This window comes from Aspergillus undulatus (genome assembly GCF_047715775.1).
Source record: "Aspergillus undulatus strain CBS 261.88 unplaced genomic scaffold BDV17scaffold_25, whole genome shotgun sequence".
NCBI classification, from domain to species: Eukaryota; Fungi; Ascomycota; class Eurotiomycetes; order Eurotiales; family Aspergillaceae; genus Aspergillus; species Aspergillus undulatus.
The window spans coordinates 139,048-160,512 of record NW_027396629.1 but is presented as its reverse complement, the minus strand read 5'-3'; the positions used below and the strand labels follow the sequence as shown (position 1 = coordinate 160,512).

The window sequence follows — 21,465 nt, the reverse complement described above, 5'->3', positions numbered from 1 at the left end:
GGTTGCAGGAAACTTTCATGCACCGATCTATATGTTCAGTATTTGTTGAGGTTCTTGCGAAGACCGGGTATCAGGAAAGTGAACTCGCTGTAAACATGGAACAGCAGCACTTCGTAAGCCTCAGTGAGGCTCTAGAGAATCCTCGTTTACAAGAGTCAGCAGCTGCATAAAGCCCTCGGCACCTTTGCCAACTTCTAAGCCATCCTCGCATTGTCCTCTGTACTTGCGAACCTTTCCCAGACCCCTTTTGAAGCCTTTCTCCCGCGTCCACGACCCAAGAGTACGCTGCTGTTGCTTGCCTTTCCCGTGATAGCGGCCTCTATCCTTGCGAACTGGTCTCTCCACCCATTGCTCCTCCAAAGTAGCCTGATAGATCTCGCGGAGTTGGTCGCGAAGCGGCGGGTATCGTTCTAGGAGGTCCTTGATCTGTGGTGACAGATCGTGGGCTGTCATATGGTGCGCATTTTGCGCCGGGTGTTCATCTACACCAGATATATTTCTATTGACCACATTGGCCTCACTGGCCTGCGGCTGCGCATCGGTCGCATCGGGGATTTCGACCGCTTGAGGTGCGCAGTAAATCTTATGAGTTCGAATACATGCGAGGGAACAACTGCAAGCGCGAATGAGAATCTCTCCTTTGACGAGCATTTCTTGCCCTTTCAGCGTACTCCTAGGGCCCAAAAACTTACCTCATAAGCCCACAGGTAGGGCATCGGTATTTGAAAGGCTCTGAAGCGCAGACCTCGCAAAGACTCATCATTTTGGGTTCTTTTGTCTTGAATGTCGCCTTGAGCCTGCCACACTCAGATCAAGAGTTCCATGGCTGCTGAATAGCGAGAACACAGAATATGTCACGCCTGGTTTTGAGACTTGAAGCACATGGACATAGCGGAGCCTCAAGAGAAATTGAGTCACGTGGATGGCTTTAACTGCAACCTTAGCCTAAACGTCCCAGTCCAGTTGTTAGCCTCAGGCGTCACGAACCATGGTGGCGAAAGCTCCAGATACGGCGCCGGACAGCTACCACAAGCACAATCTTAAACAGGATTCCCTTTGTTGACATTATTCATGACCAACGGGATCGCCCCAAGGATCCTCTTTTGAAGAAGCTCGGTGCTGACCTGGGGCCCTATCGATCATGCTACCGTACAAGCAATAGTCCGATGCCTACTAGTAGCGATGGGAGGCATCCCGTATACGAGCGGAGGGTGTGGAACTTGCCGGCGCCGCAAAGTGAAGGTACGGAGAAAATGCAAAAAAGTTGCCCTCAAGAGCTTCAGATTCTCCAGCTGACTCTAGAAACAGTGTGACGAGACCAGGCCGGAGTGTCTGCGGTGTACCAATTACGGTCACCAATGCACCGGCTATGACAAAAAGAGAGTCTTTGTCATTGGACGACCGGGGGCAACGGCGAGGAAGAATGCGAAGCTGGTGCCCGATTCAAATCTAGCATTGATCAAGGCTCCAGAGATTGACGCGCTTCGTCCCAATGTGAACCCGGAGCTTCGATCCCAGCTTCTCACGACCTTCATTGAGTCGTATGCTCCAGGGCGGCCATATCTGCAAGATAGTACTGGGCGAAATTTACTTCAGACTCTTCCAGAAATCGTCAGAGGTAGCCTGATCCTAGAGAAAGCCGGGATATGCCTCGCCGCGGGATTTCTCGCGTCACAAAACCAGGATGACCGACTGCTTCAGTATAGCAGCAAGCTCTACGGCAACACTCTAAGGACACTTCATGGAAAGATAACATCTGGAGCAAATCTTGGCCAAGATATGCTCTACACGACTGTCCTTCTTCAAATATATGAGGTAAGAAGAAGAAGAAGCCGAAGTGGCCCTGCAGTGACGTGTCTCACCTATGTCTCAGTTGATCAATTGCTCCCCGCCCGGTTTCGGGGCGTGGATAGCGCACGTCCAGGGCGGCGTTGCAATCTCTACGCAGACATCCGCTCAGGGAGGTGGAAGCGTTGCAGAAAGGCTCTTCCACCGTCAGCTGAAATATGTGACAGTTAGTTCTAGAGCCCATCACAAATAACATGGTCAAGACCTGCTGATACTTCATGATTCAGCTCTGCGATGCTATAGGCAAGCGAAAAACACCATATCTCTACAATACACCTCTCTGGCGGAGTAGCTACCCGCATGAGGGCGAACCTGACCCAATCGACCAGTTCATTGATCTACTAGCAGAATGTTGTGCGATCATGGATCAAGTTGAAAAGTTTTTTGTCGCTCTACCGGACGCTAGTTCCGAGAGCACTCGAGACGCTGGAGATCAGCTTCTACGTACCTGTTTGTGCCTCGAAGAGAAGCTTCATAGAGCCTGTGTCTCCATGCAGCAGGAAATAGGACTTCCGAGAGTTTCTACTGTGCCCCTAGGGGGTTTCCGGGACACTCTCAGCACTGTCTTATTTTCGGGTACTTTTGACTTTCCCTCGTTGACCTGCGCAGAGTCCCACATAGCTTATTGGACCATTTTGAACCTTCTTTATTCGCTGATTGGTGAACTATCCTTCATCCTTGACAAACCGCCTCAGGATGTTTCGGTCACTGTCTACGGCAATTCCACGAATAGCGATACGACAGGAACACACACAAGGACGTTGAGCGCGGACGGCCCAGCTGCTTACACGGGACTTGCCGAACATTATGCTGGCGAAATTTGCCGCTCAGTTCTCTATTTCATACAACCAGATATGAAAACGCTGGGTGCTCAATTGTTGCTTGCACCCTTTAGCCAGTGTGTGCAGTTCTACATTGCCGAGGGATTAACTGCCAAATTAAAGTGGTGTCAGGATGTGCTCGAGGTTATATCAGATCTGGGACTTGGTATTGCCCCGTTCCTGAAGCATATGATTTGGCCTCAATACCGCAACGCTCAGGAAAGAAGACACTCCCTCCAGAAATTGCTCGAAAGCTGAGGTGGTCCAAGACATGAGATGCCTAAAATGAGCTCATCATCACTGGTACGTGATGTGCGCATTCTAGCTTCATCTGTTTCTGATAGCAAGCGGCATCCGGTTCAAGATATTCTGGTCTGGCCTGGGAGCGTTCCACCACTCACGATTGAGGCGAGCCGGTTGGCCGGATCTATTCTGAGCTTCATGTGATTGGCCAGCGCACCATTTGTCAGCCTATGTCACGTGCCATCGTCTATTGCGTCAGAGTTCCCGTCGAGCCGGCAAGACAATCAAAAACTATCCCCGACGCATTGTTTTTAAGGTGGCAAACAACATCTTCCCCAGCTAGGTACTCAATTTACAACATGGCTGCTAGCTCAACGTCTGCCAACATGCTTAAGCGAACCGTCCTCAGTAACCGGTTTGCGGCACAGATTCCACACGTTGCCGAGGGTTCTCGGGCAATTAGACCCTTTGCCGTCGGGTCATTCAGAAGCATTCACAACTCTGCCCGAATTCCTACTATCACTGCTTCAGAGAACCGGCATAGGCCGACACTGCGACCGCATCATCTGTCCGCGGCTCACACCGGAGTCAACGGGCAAGCGAAACGAACTATCTTCATTCAAACGGAGTCCACACCCAATCCCGATGTAAGTCATGAAAGAGGTCGTTCTACTTGGCAAGACAATACTAATCGATCGTCGTTGACAAGGCCCTCAAATTCATCCCCAACCACCGTGTGCTCCCCGAGGACTTCACCACCTCTTTCCTGGAGTACCTTTCCCCGCGCTCTACCCTAGCTCCTCCCCACCCCTCGTCGCTAGCCGCCAATCTATTCAACGTTGATGGCGTGCAATCAATCTTCTACGGACCCGACTTCATCACAGTTACGAAAGCCAGCGACGCCAACTGGGCTCACATCAAACCTGAGATTTTCAGTCTCGTTACCCAGGCCGTGACGTCCGGCGAAGCAATCGTCAGCACCGTGGCGAAGAGCGGCGACAACGCGCAAAAGGGCGGCGAGGAGGATTCGCTAAGTTATAATGAGGAAGACGATGAGGTTGTTAGCATGATCAAGGAGCTCCTCGAAACGAGAATCCGGCCCGCTATTCAGGAAGATGGAGGCGATATTGAATTCCGAGGCTTCGAGAACGGAATTGTCATGTTGAAGCTGCGGGGTGCTTGTCGGACTTGTGATTCTAGCACGGTTACGTTGCGGAATGGCATTGAGTCTATGCTTATGCATTATGTGAGTTCCTTACCTATTCGCTCTTCTCACCTATTCCGCATCGTGTCGAATACGAGAACTAATAATACATTCACTACTAGATTGAGGAAGTCCAGGGTGTTGAGCAAGCCACCGACGCAGAGGAAGAAATCTCCATGCACGAGTTCGCAAAGTTTGAGGAGAAGCTTCGACAGCAGAAGGGCGCGCAGGCGACGGCATCCACATCTCTGGATTCAGCTCCTTGAGTGAACCAGTTTTCATTTTGATGTTATGTTGATAGAGCGATTCTGAGTTATGTACCATATCCTAGAAAATAATAACATTACCGAGCTGTTATGCTATGCATAGGTCAAGGATGGTTCATCCGACTGCCTCTCATCTGCTCTAGACTTCTATCAACACCTAGATATCCCTCATCGAGTCCTGTATTTAGGTCGTACATAGACAAAGAAAGCCACAAGCACAACCTTATCTCTCTGTTACTTCCAAGGCCAGATCTCGCTTTCCGTCCTCAACGCATGCCATGATGCTTGACCTGGTCTATCGCTCCTGCACAGGCCGTTTCCGGTAATGGTCTCCGGCAACTTGAACCTTCTTAGCAACTTCAAAGCTAGCTACAAAAGTACGTGCCGGCTAGCGCCGGGGCGCGGAGTGGTGTGTCGTTTTCGAAAGCACCTCCGCAGCTTGGTAGTAAGTCCATGACTCTGGACGCTTCATCGGGGAAATTGTGCGAAGGGTTCGAGCACGAAGTACTTTGTGTGTATATAGAACGGTACTTCTGCGTTGTTTAGGTCTAGGGACTTGGAGTTGGGGGGACTATCGACGACTAAGTGGAGGCGAGAAGTCTGGGGTACAGTGGAGATGTATATATGTTGCACCCACCACCAACACGAGCCCTGAAATTGATTGTTAGCTGCTAACAAGTGATTGTGAGGGTTGAAATAAAATAGAGCGTATCGGTTTCGTCAAACAATTTGTTTACTTTTTCTCAATCTGATGCCAGGTAGCCGGGCATTCAAAGTCTACGCCTTTTCGTACACGACCAGGGTATGGCAGGCCGAACATAACGTACCCCGCATTCCGCCATAGTGGCAGTCAACGCCAACGGTGCGGCGATCTCAAAGAAAGCAGGAGGTTGGCTCCCGTGCCGCTCAGGTGCTGCTGAAATCCGCTCAAGCCGGCAAGGCGCCCAAGACAAGCAAGTTAGTCACGCTGGGATAAGTCGCTGATGTTTGCTTTGTGCGGGGGGTTTTTGCATGCAGCAGGATCCAAGATGTGGAAAAGAGGACATGTGGTTTCTTCTGTTTGGAAGGGAGGGCTTCAAGGCTCAAGCATTATTGCTCTGCAGCTACTTGGCCTGTCGGGCTCGGACCTTGTGTTCGGTTGGTTGGTGGATGCCAGGTGAGTTCCGTTTTGAACAATGTACCCCCGTACTTGGGATTGAGAGATCGGCATCTAGTTACGGCTTTGCAGGCCACGCGACGGGATAATTTATCCTGAGGATCATGATATCAGCGACCGTTGATGTTGAATAGTGTCATGATTATTGGTGCAAGCATGAGGCTAAGCGTCAACTTCTTGTCTCCAGGACAGCTAAAAAGGATCGACCCTTCGAGCGAACCGTGGGTTTCCTGAACCGTTGTCATTTGCCATAACGGAAGCGAGGGTTATTATTGAGCCCCTTCCACGGATTCCTCAGTCACGTCAACGCTTGAAGCCATAGTCTTTAGTCTTTTGGTTTGCACAGACCAGGCTGTCAAATCCGTAAGAAGACTTCATATGCATGGGATTACCAAGCGTCAAATCGCCACAGGGAGCATAGCGTTGTCCATCGATAAGCAGACAGGCGGCGCTCGGGATTGGAGCTGGGCTGAAACCCAAATCGCGTAGAAAGCTCTCTCCGCAATTCAGCGGCGATCCTGCATTAGGGCCACACTGGCAGTCTGGCACACAGTGATACTTTGGCCCCTCATTCGGAATTCGCCCTCGTCGGATTTGCAACTCGCTCGCACTCCCCCGCAGTTCCAAGTCCAAGTAGTTGAAGTAATGGAATTGCCGTTCGCTTCTGGCTGCGACGACTTCCGCTCACCTCCCTGGGAGTGCAACATGATGCCGATGACGTAAACCATTCTACCCTGAGTGCTCTAGCTGTTCCACGAAGGAGCTGATCGTCATCAATCTTCAGGCGGGAGTTGTATCTTTGACCGTTGATGAGGGATCTCGGGAGCACAGGAGACCGCACATATACTGGCAATCGTGGTCTTCACCTGCGTATTTTTGGGGTGCACGGTAGAGCGCGTCAGAAGTCCGAGCTTGGGGCATAAAGTTTCTGAACTGCCTTGAGTTCCTGTAGACACCTGGCATTATTCGTACCTAGGTACTAGGTACAGCCGGAAATCTTGGGACGTGCCTCAGTGCCTCACCCATGGGGTCAATCGGATTCAGAACACGGCGCTGAAAGGCTGGCCGGGGCATTTCGCTAGACCAGTGAGCGGCGTGGAGGATCTTCAACTTGGCCGCCAGAGCCCCGCCAGACCCACCATCGCCGCTTCCAGGTCGAGAATCGAGAGACGAGATGGACTCCCCCTGCCTCAGCATCAGTTCATGGATGCGCCTTTGTCGTACTTGTAGTAGGACACTCCTCGCGATGGAAAAGGCCACACGGATGATGCGGTGCTACCTCCTACCCTCTTCCAGCCAAGTCGTACATCTCGCATCGAGCTGGAGGAGATTGGCTCGAGATCGTGCGCATAATACAACTCCAACGGTTGAGCATGCCTCGGACGGTCGACTATCCAGACTCCCTGTCTTTGCTGTTGCTTTACCCCGCCCTCATCGATGTGGTTTAATCTAATTCCCTCTGTGCGCTCTGCAGAGAGCTCCATACTGTATGGACGGACAGCGAGCTTCCATGGATGTCGTAGATGGCCACCACCATACTTAACGGCACTGCTAATACGAAGGATCACGCTCCTTCTTTCCAGAAACAACGGGCGAATCAGGCAGGCAGAAAGCTAGAAAAGACTCACCTGCCCGTCAAGCGATCAGGGAAAAGAAGTCAATGGAGCTGCTGGGGCCTGACTGGCTCGGTCGTCGTAGTTCCAGGACTTGCGCCACTCTCTTCTCTAGCTGGGTGCCCCGACCCGTGGCTCGTCTGCTCTCCTCCTTTGTGCCCACCGTCCAGTGGCCTGAGCAGCGCCGGAGGTTAGCTCACCTCCTTAGCCTGCGTTATTCCCTACCACTCACTGTACAACCTCTTCTCCTCTTTTCAACCATTCTTCTGCCGTCACCCTGGCAGCTCCCTCTTTTCGTCTATTTATTCTGCTCCTCGATCGCTTTCGCTATCCCTGGCCCACGTCCCCCAATCGTCCTGTCCTGATCGTGCTCCATCCGAGCTCAGTCTGCCCCAGATTCCAGCTACTGCGGGCCGTCGCATCAACCTCACCAATTTGCCTCCTTCCGCCTCACCCCAGTTGCTCTGTCCCTGCGAACTTGCGCCGTCCTACTTACTCTCCGCACTCCCGCCCTCCATAACGTCTTCGCGACCAACGAAGGAGAAAAAGGTTCTATCACCTGATTTCTCCTCGACCGAATCGCACGACGTCTTGCTCGTTTTCCTTTTTCGCCCGGCTGCCTCAAGATGCGCTGCTCTTGAGCGGATCCGCCCATAGTTACTGGAGCCAGATCGTTTCCCAACATCACTTATGGTCACGCTACCACCACCCACGATCCCGCATTGCCAGTGACACTTTCCTCGTCGCGCGTCGGAGCCAAGCACCATTTAGAGTTATTTTTCCTGCTGTGATTCGGGGTATAATAATATAAAACGGGGCGCAGGAGCGAAAAAATTATTATTACTACGTCCCGACTAGACCCTTCGATTTCGTTGGCGCCTCCGGCCTGTCGCAAAGCGCCCGCCACCTTCTACATCCTGTTTTGTTCCTTTTAGACTGGAAGCCTGGTCGCTTCTTCTTCGGCGCTGAGTTGCTTTCAAAGACGGATACTTCCGCTGTGGTACGGTTGTTTCTTGTTGCTGGGCTGGATATAGATTATAAAAGTTTCGTTCTCATATTATTAGACTGGTGAGTTATCTGCGCATTTGCTGGAGTATGACTGCTGCTGACGACTGAGGGATTCTTTTCACAGACGCGATCACGAATTTACTGCGCTTTCCCCCCTGGGCTTCGTTCAGAAACTGGGAGTGATATTCACGCTACTATACCACCTCTCAGTGAGCTCAACTTGTACTCTTATACCCGCAAGGTATGTGGCAGTATGATCTCATTTGTATTGTCTTGCGCTTCAGATGCGCGCTTATTTCCTTATTTATAATTGCCTGTGAGAAGTTGCTTCATTATGGGTCGCCCGCCATCCGGTTGCAGAAGCTCTGTATTGCCCACGGGGTCAGGCAACGGTCCATATAGTACAGCCAGCATTCACTCAGCAGAGGAATGACGTACAGTGTGACCATCAAACCCTGTTCCTGCAGGCGACCATTCTCTGTATCGTTCATCAATTTTGTGACGTGCTCTGTTTCAGCGGGGATGTCCAGCAGAAGGCGTTTCTGGTGGCGCCATAAGTCATCTATATAACCCTGTTGCCGCCCTCTTGATTGCGGAGTTCCTCCAAAATACCTGAACCAGCTTCTCATTACTACCTGAATTTCACATGCCTCCAATGCGCTCAACTCGTTTTACCCGATTGCACATTATCATTATGGTATTCAGCGCATGAGCAAAAGTACACTAACTCCAATTCTGATAGCAGACTATACATTGCAAGGACTGCCCCTCCGGCTTTAAACAAGGACTAGTACCTCAAGCGCATTTGTGGGGCTCTAGTATATCTAGATCTCTATATCAAAGGTGAGATTAAATCTGCTCATTTCTGTCTCAAGCACGTCAGTTCTGATGCCAGGGCAGCGCAAATATAGTGGAGAAGCCGGTCCCGGCATTAGGATCATAACATCCTCATATTCGCTCAATTGCCCCTGCCTTCGGGTATCGGCCCCAAGGTACGTCTCATGCCCCAGTTGTGTTTTCCCTTCTTCCACTTTCTCGTTCTCCCCACAGCTTTCACGAGACCCTTTAATTTCTTTGCAAATAAATAGCCTATGCGTGCCCCGTTCATTTTGGTCGTGTTTCCTATGTCCCCAGTGCTTACGGTTGGTTTATGGGTAGTATTATTCCCAATCCAGTCTTCAGACAGTTTTCGTCGCCTCCAAGTTGTGATCTTTCGCCAGCTTGAAAAGCATCATGGCTGCGCCAAACACCGCCAACAAGCCGTCGACTTCACAAACACCGCCTAACAATGCATCGGCCAGACTGGAGAAAACTCACCCAGGCATACGTCGTTCGACTCCAGATTCGGAAGCGTTGGCGTCTTCTGACGACGACGGCGAGCATCCACTGCCTGTTCCTACCACTGTGCCTGCGCAGAAGCCTGCACGTCGAACCTCCTGGCTCAATGAAATACCTGCTTCTATGCCTCGAAAAACTTCACTGACTGGTCCTCTATCCTCGGGAGCTTCCAATCCAACTAGCCCTGCTACTGAACAGTCCGCTTGGCAGACCAACACAAGCCCTGGACTAAACAGCTCTATCACTTGGAATAACGTTGGCAATACTTCGTTCCCGTGGGGTACCGGTATATGGAATACCGATTCACGCAAGGAGCCGCCGCCTCGCCTGTCAGAGATTGTTCCTTCTCCAACTACGTCGAACCCATCCATTGCGAGCAACTATATGGCTGACGAGCTCCTGAGCCCTACAACTAGAACGACCTCGGGTGAATCTTCTATCCCGTTCTCCATTCCGCTTTATCCGACACCGAAAACCTACCGCTCACAGTCATATTCGGTTGGTCAGTTGGACCCTGAACATCCTAATTTGACCATGTCTAGTAAGCCACCGAGTGCATACGCAGGTGGTCGTTCTCGGAACGGGGCGCAATTTTCTGCATTGCAGCATCGCTCGTCTCGTCCCAGCCTGCTTGGAGAGCTAGGTCATGATCCTGCTACGCTTGGCCGCGTTCGTGAAGACGAGGACGATGAAGCTGAGAGCCCTGGTGGATCGGACGGTAGTTACGGCAATTATAATGCCAACCAGGCCCGCACCATTGAGCAACTCTCTCGCGAGAATGCCCTTCTGCGCCAGGCAGCTGGACAGATGGAAGCACCATTCCGAGACCGCGCCATGTCAACTGCATCGGCTGCTAGCGGATATGCGGTTGGCAGCGGCATTCGTAATCTGCACCGCATTCATGGTACTGTCCCTGAGGAAGGAGACTTGGCAGTAGAGGACCTCGATGAACTGAGCAGTATCCCTGGATACAACGACATGTACAGCAACACCAGAAGGAGATTTTCCGAACATTCTGTCAACCTGGAGAAGCAGTTTCCCGCTTTCACACCTTTGGAGAATCGCGCTGTTGGAGACATCAGGAAGGCGCATTGGCAGACCTCCCTTGGCTTCGGTAGTCTTGCGGATATCCCCCAGAGTCGTCGCCACTCCTTCGCCGAGATACCCATGCGGCATCCTTCCATGTCTGGAGAATCCCAGATAGCCAGCAGCTCTCGAGTTGGATTAGGGAATCAGGAAGAGAACTATGCCAATGCCAGCGAAAGTTCTGTTCCGAATGCACCAGGCCAAAATCGTGAGTACCAGCGCCTTGCTATGCTTCCTCGCCCCGAGGAGGAACATGAAATGGAGTCGGAATATTCACGCGCTCGTCGATTTGCAGAATCTTATTTTGCTCGCGACCCTTCTCTTCGCAGCGCCGCCGAAGCTCAATCTCCCATGTCTCCTTTCCATCAAGCTTATAACCCTTTTGGTCGCCACCAACCTGCGCTCTCCCACCAGAATCAGCTGTTGTACATCGTCACCTTCAAGTGCCACCGTGCAGACGTTTTCTACATCCAGGAGGATACTGGCCTCCAAGTGAAGCCCGGAGATCTGGTCATTGTGGAAGCAGACCGCGGCACAGACCTTGGAACCATCCAGCACGCCAATATCTCGCTGCATAAGGCCCGAGAATTGAAACAGCAATATGCCGAGGAGCACTACAAATGGTTGATGATGTTCTCTAGGCAGGGCCAGAATGGTGCAGCGAGCGCCATTGGCGCGCCGAGTAGCGTCCCCGGCCTGGGGAACAGGAGTGCTATTGGTGGCATGGGCCCTCACGGCGCTCATGGTGTCCAGGAATCCGCTAGTGAAATCAAGCCGAAATTGATCAAGCGACTTGCCCAAAATCACGAAATCCTGACTCTGCGCGACAAAGAGGGCAATGAAGCGAAGGCTAAGCGGGTCTGCCAGCAAAAAGTTGTCGAACACCGACTCAACATGGAGATTCTTGACGCGGAATTCCAGATGTGAGTGAAAGCGTTCTGTCCTCCCTATACTTGACCGAAGCTAATGCACCTTTCAGGGACTGGAAAAAACTTACCTTCTATTACTTCGCTGACTCGTACATTAATTTCAACTCACTTGTTACCGACCTTTTCAAGATCTACAAAACTAGAATTTGGATGTCAGCGATCAACCCGGCGTCATTTGTTACGCCCCCGACCGCTGGTCTACAAAGCCCGAACCCGCTTGGGTATGGCCAGGATCCTCAAGGAGACCGTTCTCACCAGCGCGATGCCAGGGGTTTTGGCCATTCTCGCGATGGTTTAGACGGACGGGACGGTGTCGGCAGTCAAATGAATATGTTGCGCAGTGGATACGGCGAACCCTATCAACAATTCCATACTCCTCGTCAACCTGAAGCTGGCTTGGGTGGACTCGGTTCGGTCGATCCTTTCACCACTTATCCCCCGAGTGGTTACGGTCCCTTGGACTCAGCGTACACTGACTATACCGCATCTTCTGGAGCGAACGCTGGGCCATCTCGTATGCAACCTGCGCCAGGCGAATGGATGAGTCGCTTCCAGGGCCTGTCGCTTAACTCTTGAAGCTGGGGTTCAGGCGGTGACATCTTGCGCAAAAGCTCACGGTCAGTCCTACATGATTCGCTTCTCGTTCTTTCTTTTCTATTGTTCGGCGTTACTCCACGTTTCTCAAGACTATCCCCTCAACCCCTCAACCTCTCAGTTAAATCTTCCTGTAACTAATTTCCTTCCCTTTTCCCTATTTCTCTTCTTTCTCCTTTCCTTACAATGTGTCTTCAGAGACTAGAAATCATGTGCAATGGGTCAAGAAAGAATATGCTCTGTCGTTAGTGCTGGTTCGAAATAGACTTTTCAGCTTCACGAACAGACGGCGTGGCGGATTTTCGTTTTTCAGGCAATTCTCTTCGTTCTTTTTTTTTTTTTCTCTCTTCCTCCAGGTGTATCATCCCTCACATGACTCGTGATGTAGTAGGTAGTGGTAGTCTTCTGTTTTCATGTTTCACTCTTCCCTTTGTACACGTTTCATGTTCATGGCAATGGGTAACTGCAAAGATTGTATGAGGTTGGGTCCATCAAAGGTCTTTCATGATGCATCATACAGTATTGAATTAGTTGTTCTAGCTAGATCCCCAGAATGTTGTCTAATGATACAACCCATTGTACGATACCACTTCAAGAAGCCTGTTAACAGAAAAGATTGCTATGGACTCCAGTCTACAGCCTCTTGAAGAAAGAGCTATGTTGATGCCTTGCAGCCTTAGGGTTGAATCAAGATTTTGCCGGCTGACTGCCTTGAGGCAGCAATAACCACCGGCCCACGCTGATTGGCTCGCCTAATTCCCACACACAACCTTACCTCCTCAAGACATCTCTCCATCGAACTTTTCTGAAAGTTGCGACAACTCGACAAGCCGACGACCTCCACAGCCGACAAGGTATGTCAAAGTGATCTCTCGTTCCAACACAAGCTCTTGCTCTCCAATCCTCGATCGCAAACGACAAAACTCGACGAATTGCTTCCCGGAAGCTAACTAGTATTCGCTCGTCCAGATGGGTGCCCTCAAGTACGTTGAAGAGATTCAGAAGAAGAAGCAGTCCGACGTGATCCGTTTCCTGCTGCGCGTCCGTTGCTGGGAGGTGAGAATTCCCCCCAAAGACTCGATTGTTTAACATCCCGCCGGGTGCTCGTGTGCTTTGCCTGCCGTAGGATACCTTTTTGTTGCGTTGCCAATGCAGAGAAGGGTTCTTAGAGGAAGGCGGCTTCGAAACGAACTTTTCACTTTCGCCGGCGGATGGATGTTGTGGCACACAAATTCTTGTTGTGTCTTGCTATACACTCGTTGAACTTTGCTGAGAGTGCATCAATATAGCTCCGTCAGCTGAACGCTATCCACCGTGCTTCCCGTCCTTCTCGTCCCGACAAGGCCCGTCGTCTCGGCTACAAGGCCAAGCAGGGATATGTTGTCTACCGTATCCGTGTCCGCCGCGGTGGCCGTAAGAGGCCCGCTCCCAAGGGTGCCACCTACGGTATGCATTTGCGCCCTTTGCTGTGGAATTTGGTTTCGGTGGTGGCAGTGTGTTAATTGGTCTTTTTCTCGGAATATAGGCAAGCCCACCAACATGGGTATCAACCAGCTCAAGTACCAGCGTGCTCTCCGTGCTACCGCTGAGGAGCGTGTCGGTCGCCGTTGCGCCAACCTGCGTGTCCTGAACTCCTACTGGATCAACCAGGACTCCACCTACAAGTACTTCGAGGTTATCCTCGTCGACCCCCAGCACAAGGCCATCCGCCGTGATGCCCGCATCAACTGGATCTGCAACGCCGTCCACAAGGTTCGTCGCCATCTCCTCGAGTCGGTACTATACAGGGCACTGATTATGATTGTTTCTAGCACCGCGAGGCCCGTGGTCTCACCGCTACCGGCAAGAAGTCCCGTGGTATCAACAAGGGCCACCGCTACAACAACACCTCCTCCGGTCGCCGCCACACCTGGAAGCTCCAGAACACCCAGAGCTACTGGCGTTACCGTTAAGCGTAGGATTGGGAGTTTTGTGGAGGTTCTGGGTCTGGGCTATGGGAAAAGCTTTTCTTTGTTGTGGACGTGTCTACTTCGGCCATGGCCATTGCTCGCTTCTTCATTTGAGCTGTCAGGCTGCGAGATTAATGCAACAGAACCCCTGGATCGGGTGTTAGCAAAAATCCTTCTATTTTCAAGCATGATTCCCCGTCTCGTCTCGTCGCGGCTATTTCTTTAACGAAGTGTGACGACTGTTTTCCGTTTTTCACCAGGATTTTCTGCTTGTAGATGTATGAACCAGTAGCAGTGGGTAAGAAAAGGCTCTGATCTGAGACTTGAGACCGGAAAACGGCGGATGTTCAAGACGTAGATCACTCGACGATGTCATAAAAACCCATGCAACGGCTGAAGATAAGATGGAGCCATCCCAATATAGCAGCGTAGCATGCTTGCAAGTTGCCGAAGTCACAGGTGACAGTAACTGCAGGACAGTGGAAATCCAACCCACCAGTTCCTGACTCCCGACTAGACTCACTCCCAATCAGCCGCCCAACAGCCCTCTCAGACTCTCACAATCAAGGAACACGAACCTGTTACCTATCTCTGCATTCTGTTTACTTCCCGTGCGGAGTCGCCCAATCTGTCAATGTCTCAGTCTCGTCCCTCCAGGCCCAGAGCAGAGGCCCTGATAAATGGACCCCCTATCATCCAATCGCCCTACCGGCCCACGCTGCGCTGTGTTGCGTAACCGCCGTGCGATCCTTCTTGTCCTCTGCCCTGCTAGGCTGCGCTGCCTGATCCAGTGACATCGTCTCCGAGCTCTCCGTTTCTTTCAGATCCCTTGCCAACTTGCCATCCCTGTTCATTGTCAATTTTTGCCAGCCAAGGTCTTCCAAGCAATTGTTGTTGCTGTCGTGGAATCCAGGTGCTCATGTGACGCCTATACTGCAGAATACGATCATTCGGGCTTTCTTCAGGATTTAGTTTCTACAACTGAACTTCTGCCACGACTTTTGTTCTTTGTGAGATATTACTGCCAGTGCTAACCATCTACCTGCTGGCGCACTCCAAGTTCAACCCAGCTGATTGTCTTCTCTTTGATCGACAGGTGCCTCGTTCTTACATCGGCAGGAACCGATTGCCGTCGCTGCCCTTCGGACCTACCCCACGAGGGCGACTACCTTATCCGCCATCAGATACGTCCGCCAACGCCCAGGATCGAAGACCGTGAACTCAGCGTCGGACAGCAACCGAAAGACAATCCACCCAACAACTTCAACCGCAACGGCCGAGAGTCGGTACGGCCAATGCGCCCTTATGCCGTCGCGGGCTGCGCATAAACCGTCGGTCCATCACCCCGCGAACCCGGCCGGCGCTCAACCAAGCACAAGTCCCATCCGCGTCCCAATAGTGCCCGGCCGCTCCCCCAATCGCTCGCGGCATGGCCCTGTCGACACAAACGCAAACTCAAGGGTGACTGGCGCTCCGTCACTGTTTTCGCCGACGTCGCCCCCGCCACATCGTCGGGGACACACGCGTTCTATCAGCCAGCCCTTTGCGTCGGCATTCACGGGGGTAGGGAAGCGGAGGAATAAGTCTATATCTGCGGAGGCTTCGCTAGATACGGACGATGATGACGATGACGACGATATCTATCTCCCGAATCCGAACCCGTTATCTTCGAGTCCCCGCAAGGGTCATGGCCACCCGCGCGTACAGCCGAAGGAGGAGCTGACGACGGGAAGGTGCATGACATGTAATAGTACGGTGCGGTGGCCGCGGAATCTGAAAGTCTTTCGGTGCACGGAGTGCTTGACGGTCAATGACCTGGAGCCGTATCAGGAGACAAGGGACCCTGGCCAGCAGGCGATTCCTAGGAAAGGTATCGAACTCTGTTCTTCCGTCTCATCAATTTCGGTTGGCTGACAATTTTAGCTATTCCCTTGACAATCGATCGGACTAAAGCCATTATCGATCGATGCATTACTACTTATTTGGAGCAATGTTTAGGTGCTCCGCCGGTGCTGCCGAAAGATGCATACAGCGAAGAATCGCCGCAGGCTTCGGTCAAGTCGACTAAACACTTGCCTGTGCCACAGCAGCCGAGGCCACCGCGTGGCCGGAGTGCATCATCGTCAGATACCAAGGAGAAGGAGAAGGCGGATGCTAATGCTAAGGCCTTTGGGAGCAGCTACCCGAGGACTACATTTGCTCCGATTCCTCCACCCAAAGACACACTAGACGCTCGCAGCGCGCCTAGACACGTCAAGCCTCGGAGTCGGGAACGCAGTCGACCGCACGACAGCGAAAGAAAAGAGAAATGCCCTTATTTATTCAGAGAGCTGGAGGACTATATTATATCAGGATTCAGAGGTTGCGATGCGCTTAACACATCCTTCAAATTGGCCCATCATATTTCCCGCAACGGTCCAGAAAACAACCGCCCTGAACCCGATGCGCCGCAAAGTCCTAGACACGCGCATGTTGATCCAATTGAACTAGACGCTAAGACCCTGCTGGTGGGAGACTTGGCTGAGAACTCTTCATGGTGGATGGTCGATGAAGAGGCAACTGCGACGCCACATAATACGCAACACAAGCACAGGGCTACAAAAACCGTCAGCTCTCGAAGTCCTCGAATCAATTGGGCCGAAGTTGATCACTGGTACCAACTTATCTTGGCCGCAGGAACGACCTGGGTCGAGAAATGGTCTGTGATGAAGCCGCCTCCAGTCAATGAGGAGGATCGCGCGAGATCCGAGGCGTGGCTTGCGGCCGATCTGAATGCAATTGAGAAAGAGTTCACAAGCTCGCGGATACATTTACATAGGACACTCTTGAAAGCCACAGAGAGTCTTCTCAAACGACCTCGGAGACCGCTGAAGAAACCAGACGATATCAGGTTTCTTTTGATCCTACTCTCAAATCCATTGATCCATCCACCTACCTCGGAATTGGTCCATCTTACGGTTCCGCCACCTGACATGAGACCTTTGCGCCCCGGAGAAAGCAATAGACCGCGTGCTGGGAAGAGCCAAAGTGGAGGACCCAGCCATCACCCCGGCATCGTCAAGCGCATTGTGGGTATGCTATCCGATCTACCGAGTGACTGCCACCACTATCTTGTCTCGTGGTTTTCGCGCTTTGGGGTACGGCAATTCGAGAAAGTCGTTGAGCTCATAGGCAGATTTGTGACATATCGCCTATCTCGTCAACATGTACGCAGAGGAAGCGAACCGACGCATGACGACAACTACCTAATACCAAGCCTATCCAGCGCCGCTATGAGCCACCCGTCAGAGTTGCACGCAGCCATCAATGGGATAAACCAGAATAAGCAAACGAAGAAAAAACCCGATACACCCATGACGTACAGTGATGATTGGCAAGTCCGCGCCGCAGGTCGAGTAATGGCACTGCTTTTTACAGCGAATAACGCAGATGTCGCTCGAAAATCAGGGGCAGCCATGGACGACGAGTCAACACTCATGTCCAGACAGCGGGGCCACCGTGGGCACATAATTCCAATCAGTTCGTTTTACAACACAAGGCTCGACTATTCCAACCTTGTCGTGGCCGATTTCGAGGCTTGGGAGTCGAAGACTACGAAGTTCTCGTTCTGCCAATACCCCTTCTTCCTCAGTATAGGAGCAAAGATTCAGGTTCTCGAGCACGATGCTCGTCGGCAGATGGAGGTCAAGGCCCGCGAGGCGTTCTTCAGCAGCATTCTGAACCGGAAGGCCGTCAGCCAGTATTTCATGTTGAGAGTGCGCCGTGACTGTCTGGTTGAAGACAGTCTTCAACGTGTTAGCGAGGTTCTTTCGTCCAGTCCTGAGGAGATGAAGAAGGGGCTCCGGATTGGGTTTGTGGGTGAAGAGGGTGTGGACGCAGGTGGGCTCCGTAAGGAGTGGTTTTTGCTTCTTGTGCGGGAGGTCTTTGACCCCCATCATGGTATGTCACTCTGTCATCTGATGACGGGATTTACAGCGGCTAATATACAATCTAGGTCTCTTCTTATACGACGAAGATTCTCAATACTGTTATTTTAACCCATATTGTCTGGAGTCGTCGGAGCAATTCTTCTTGGTCGGAGTTGTCTTGGGGCTCGCCATTTACAACTCGATCATTCTTGATATTGCCCTTCCGCCATTTGCATTCAAGAAGCTGCTAGCGGCAGCGCCGCAAACGACTGGACCTCAACCGTTGACCACTCGTCCTACATATAAATGCAGTCTAGACGATTTAGCCGAATATCGGCCCGCTCTTGCCAGGGGTCTACGGGGACTTCTGGAGTTCGAGGGAGACGTCGCCGAGACTTTTTGTCACAATTTTGTTACTGATATTGATCGATATGGGGATGTTGTGTCAGTCCCTCTTTGTGCTGGTGGCGCAAACAAGCCAGTCACCAACGCGAACCGTCGAGAGTTCGTGGATCTCTTCGTTCACTACCACTTAGATACGGCAGTCACTCGCCAGTTCGAGCCGTTCCGACGCGGGTTTTTCAGTGTTTGCGGCGGCAATGCGTTATCCTTATTCCGCCCCGAGGAGATTGAACTCCTTGTGCGTGGATCAGACGAGCCGCTAGATGTGAGGTCGCTGCGGGCAGTCGCCACGTACCTGAACTGGTCAACACCAAACCCCGAGTCTGTACCAGTGGTGCAATGGTTCTGGGACTACTTTGAGCGCACGAAGCCAAGCGCACAGCGCAAGCTTCTCTCATTCATCACGAGCAGCGACCGCATTCCAGCTATGGGGGCTACGAGCTTGAACATCCAATTGATGTGTCTCGGGGACGACTCGTCGCGGTTCCCGATCGCTCATACATGTTTCAACCGCCTGGGATTGTACAAGTATGATTCACGGGAGAAGCTTGAGCGATTGCTCTCGGAGGCGGTGGTTAATAGTGAAGGGTTTGGGCTGAAGTAGTGTGTTCACTGCTTTGTGTTGTTGTTCCCCTGGCGGGCCAACGATGCATTGGTGTTGAGGAATGCTGGCTAGCGATACCAGTATACTTATCCGGATATGGTTATACAATTGGATGAATGTGTCAGCTGATGCTTTGGAAGTCAGACACGATAGAGAAAGATCATATCATTACTGCTTCTCCTCTCATATTCTAGTAGTTGGACAAACGGGAATATCTGCTCAGGGCTCAAGCACTGCCTCCAGTCATTGCAGCTCAAGCACTGCCTCCAGTCATTGCAGCTCAAGCACTGCCTCCAGTCATTGCAGCTCAAGCTTCCCATCCTCACTTGCACCTTCCCCCTTCCATCGCGGTCTCCTATATATTTACCCTTTTCCAGAGCCAACTCGGATGCCTCCCACTTCTACCAGCCGCTGAAATTTGGGAGAGCGCGCTCAAGAGCCTTTTCGGCCTTGAGTTCCCAGGATTGCGAGTTCTTTGGTGTGCTCGGCGATGAGAAGCTTGTTGTTCCGCCTGAGCTCGGTAAGCAGTTCTTTCCAATCTTACCCCTGGAATATGGGACACTTTACCACTTTGGTAGAATCGTCCAGTGCTTACCAATTGGTTTCCTAGAAGCAATTATTGACATGCACATGCGTGGATTCTCCTATACCTGCCCCGCCCAAGCCAAAAGCGGTTTGGGTAATAAACGACGTCTTCCGCCATTGTCTGCACAAAGAGCGCAAGATCCTAGAAGCGCAGGATTCAGTATGTTGGTGATGCATAATAAGGCCCGCAAAATGCTCACTGGCAGAATGGATTATCTGGTTCAGTTTGCGAATGATAAGATGGCGATTGGGTTGACTATTATCAATGTCAACAGCCTGTTTAAGATGATGGGTATTGGAAAGATACGGTGTCTGGCTTGCATGGGTAATTGGACCATTCATGCCTACCTGGGAGGTCCCGCTCAATTACATTTCTAACATCTGCACAGCAATGATACACCACATCAGAAAGGCGAAGGGCTTTGCGGAAACCGTCGTATGGGGTATAGTCTCAGATAGCATGGACTACGAATTCCTACGAATCGATAATAATGCAATGGTGACCAAGCATCCTAACTGTGCATTTCAGCAAGAGTGAATCGAGAACCTTGCTAATACAGTGTCACTCTCTCTCTTCATAGTGGTGCAGCTGGCGACCCCCTAACTGGTGGATTGAATCCACAGAAGACAAAATCTATACCACCCTGCGTCTCGTCATTCGCAGCGCCGCAAAAATATCTACTCGAACTTCTTCAAAGTCTGTCGAGCCAGTGGACTGATCTAACCTCCTACAAGCTTCAACAAGAAAAAGTAGACGGTGAAGAGATTGGTGATGATGAGTTGGACTTGAATCGGGGATGTTATGGCCGAGCTTGCAAGATGTATCGCGAGGCGTGGGCGGCAGAGGATTCCCAGCACAGGCGCTCTGAACGGATAGGAGGACTGCGCTGGGACCAAGGGAAACATGAAGCAGTCTAGTATGTGTTTTCGTTCGGAAGCCTGCATTATACCGGCCTGGTTTTATTGGTTTGGATAGCGACACTTACCTCACACTCCAGAGTATCTGCTCTGGGACTTAGCATAGAGTATATAGAGTACATAGGAAACGGATGAATGCCATCTAGATCGGGCATTGGCGCTCATACGTCTTCGATACTGGCTCTTTCTCAGCGGTCCGCAGCGTGCGGGAGGCGCACCGTAGACAAGACACAACAAGCCGGCAGCTTCTTTCAAGGTGTACAGTTTCCCTCACTGCCATCGACTAAGCACCTTGAGTCCAGTATGTTAAGGTGGCCAGGGTCGTTCTTCACCTAAAGTGCACAAGTCGGAGCAGGGAATTCTAGAGAAGACGCCGAAAAAGAGCGCTCTCAAGATGGCCGTCTTCTCTGATAGGAATAAAGTAGAGTTGACTCGAATGCAGCAGAGCTTACATGACGAGTAGAAGGCCGGGGCCGGTGACTTGATGGTGATGATGCATGGTAGAGCATCTGATCCTACATATTGAATTCGTTCCATAGGTCCACTAGGTCAACGGTGCCCTGTTGAGGCTGAGCCTTAATACTTGGAAATAGGAGCTGCGACGGGAGTTCTGCGCTTATGTTATACTAAGAACGTACTTATTCAGGTCCCTTTCTGTATTCTGCAATGGGAAGCGCCAACCACCTACATTATAGGCCAACAACGTCTCGAAACCTGGACAGAGACTCCCAACCCCTCATAATAGAGCTGAGGTGGGTATTGATTGGGCCCCACAATATAGGTATGACAAAAAGAGCGATGGACACCCGCACCGGTCGCTCCTGCCTTGGGGATTCGAGTATAAGGTAGGAAGGGACAACCACAGAAAGAGAAGGAGCGACTTATCCCCGGCCGGGCTGGGTGCCCATCGCGCCTTCCCTCCCTGGTTATTGTAAAATAGGAAGGAGCAGACACCGAACAGGAAGGAGCAATCTAATATACAATGAAGCTGGG

At 51.6% G+C, this 21,465-nt stretch overlaps 7 protein-coding genes across 7 annotated transcripts; 6 read left to right on the top strand and 1 right to left on the bottom strand.

Annotated features, from left to right (window-relative positions):
- Window positions 1-35: 35 nt before the first annotated feature.
- Window positions 36-763, bottom strand: BDV17DRAFT_291489 (zinc finger HIT domain-containing protein; the record flags this gene model as incomplete). The annotated part of the gene is made up of 3 exons (XM_073762148.1): window positions 36-131; window positions 193-613; window positions 693-763. The coding sequence occupies 3 exons, from the start codon at window positions 761-763 to the stop codon at window positions 36-38; spliced, it is 588 nt and encodes a 195-aa protein (XP_073615400.1).
- A 229-nt stretch (window positions 764-992) lies between these two features.
- On the top strand, window positions 993-3,035 carry BDV17DRAFT_92674 (Zn(II)2Cys6 transcription factor domain-containing protein). The gene is made up of 4 exons (XM_073765354.1): window positions 993-1,242; window positions 1,309-1,815; window positions 1,874-2,014; window positions 2,076-3,035. Exons 1-4 carry the CDS (start codon window positions 1,183-1,185, stop codon window positions 2,925-2,927), a joined length of 1,560 nt encoding a protein of 519 aa, XP_073615399.1. The 5' UTR covers window positions 993-1,182; the 3' UTR covers window positions 2,928-3,035.
- A 236-nt stretch (window positions 3,036-3,271) lies between these two features.
- Window positions 3,272-4,382, top strand: BDV17DRAFT_291487 (NifU family protein; the record flags this gene model as incomplete). Its single annotated transcript, XM_073762147.1, has 3 exons — window positions 3,272-3,559; window positions 3,622-4,158; window positions 4,239-4,382. 3 exons carry the CDS (start codon window positions 3,272-3,274, stop codon window positions 4,380-4,382), a joined length of 969 nt encoding a protein of 322 aa, XP_073615398.1.
- A 5,010-nt stretch (window positions 4,383-9,392) lies between these two features.
- Window positions 9,393-12,088, top strand: BDV17DRAFT_281903 (uncharacterized protein; the record flags this gene model as incomplete). The annotated part of the gene is made up of 2 exons (XM_073760111.1): window positions 9,393-11,506; window positions 11,563-12,088. The coding sequence occupies 2 exons, from the start codon at window positions 9,393-9,395 to the stop codon at window positions 12,086-12,088; spliced, it is 2,640 nt and encodes an 879-aa protein (XP_073615397.1).
- A 987-nt stretch (window positions 12,089-13,075) lies between these two features.
- Window positions 13,076-14,058, top strand: BDV17DRAFT_281902 (60S ribosomal protein eL15; the record flags this gene model as incomplete). The annotated part of the gene is made up of 4 exons (XM_073760110.1): window positions 13,076-13,162; window positions 13,396-13,552; window positions 13,632-13,858; window positions 13,918-14,058. The coding sequence occupies 4 exons, from the start codon at window positions 13,076-13,078 to the stop codon at window positions 14,056-14,058; spliced, it is 612 nt and encodes a 203-aa protein (XP_073615396.1).
- Window positions 14,059-14,709: 651 nt separating this feature from the next.
- BDV17DRAFT_92925 (uncharacterized protein) lies at window positions 14,710-19,342 on the top strand. Its single transcript, XM_073765356.1, has 3 exons — window positions 14,710-15,925; window positions 15,979-17,994; window positions 18,050-19,342. Exons 1-3 carry the CDS (start codon window positions 15,361-15,363, stop codon window positions 18,967-18,969), a joined length of 3,501 nt encoding a protein of 1,166 aa, XP_073615395.1. The 5' UTR covers window positions 14,710-15,360; the 3' UTR covers window positions 18,970-19,342.
- Window positions 19,282-20,440, top strand: BDV17DRAFT_92813 (uncharacterized protein). The gene is made up of 3 exons (XM_073765355.1): window positions 19,282-19,879; window positions 19,944-20,053; window positions 20,136-20,440. The coding sequence occupies exons 1-3, from the start codon at window positions 19,594-19,596 to the stop codon at window positions 20,271-20,273; spliced, it is 534 nt and encodes a 177-aa protein (XP_073615394.1). The 5' UTR covers window positions 19,282-19,593; the 3' UTR covers window positions 20,274-20,440.
- The last annotated feature ends 1,025 nt before the right edge of the window (window positions 20,441-21,465 follow it).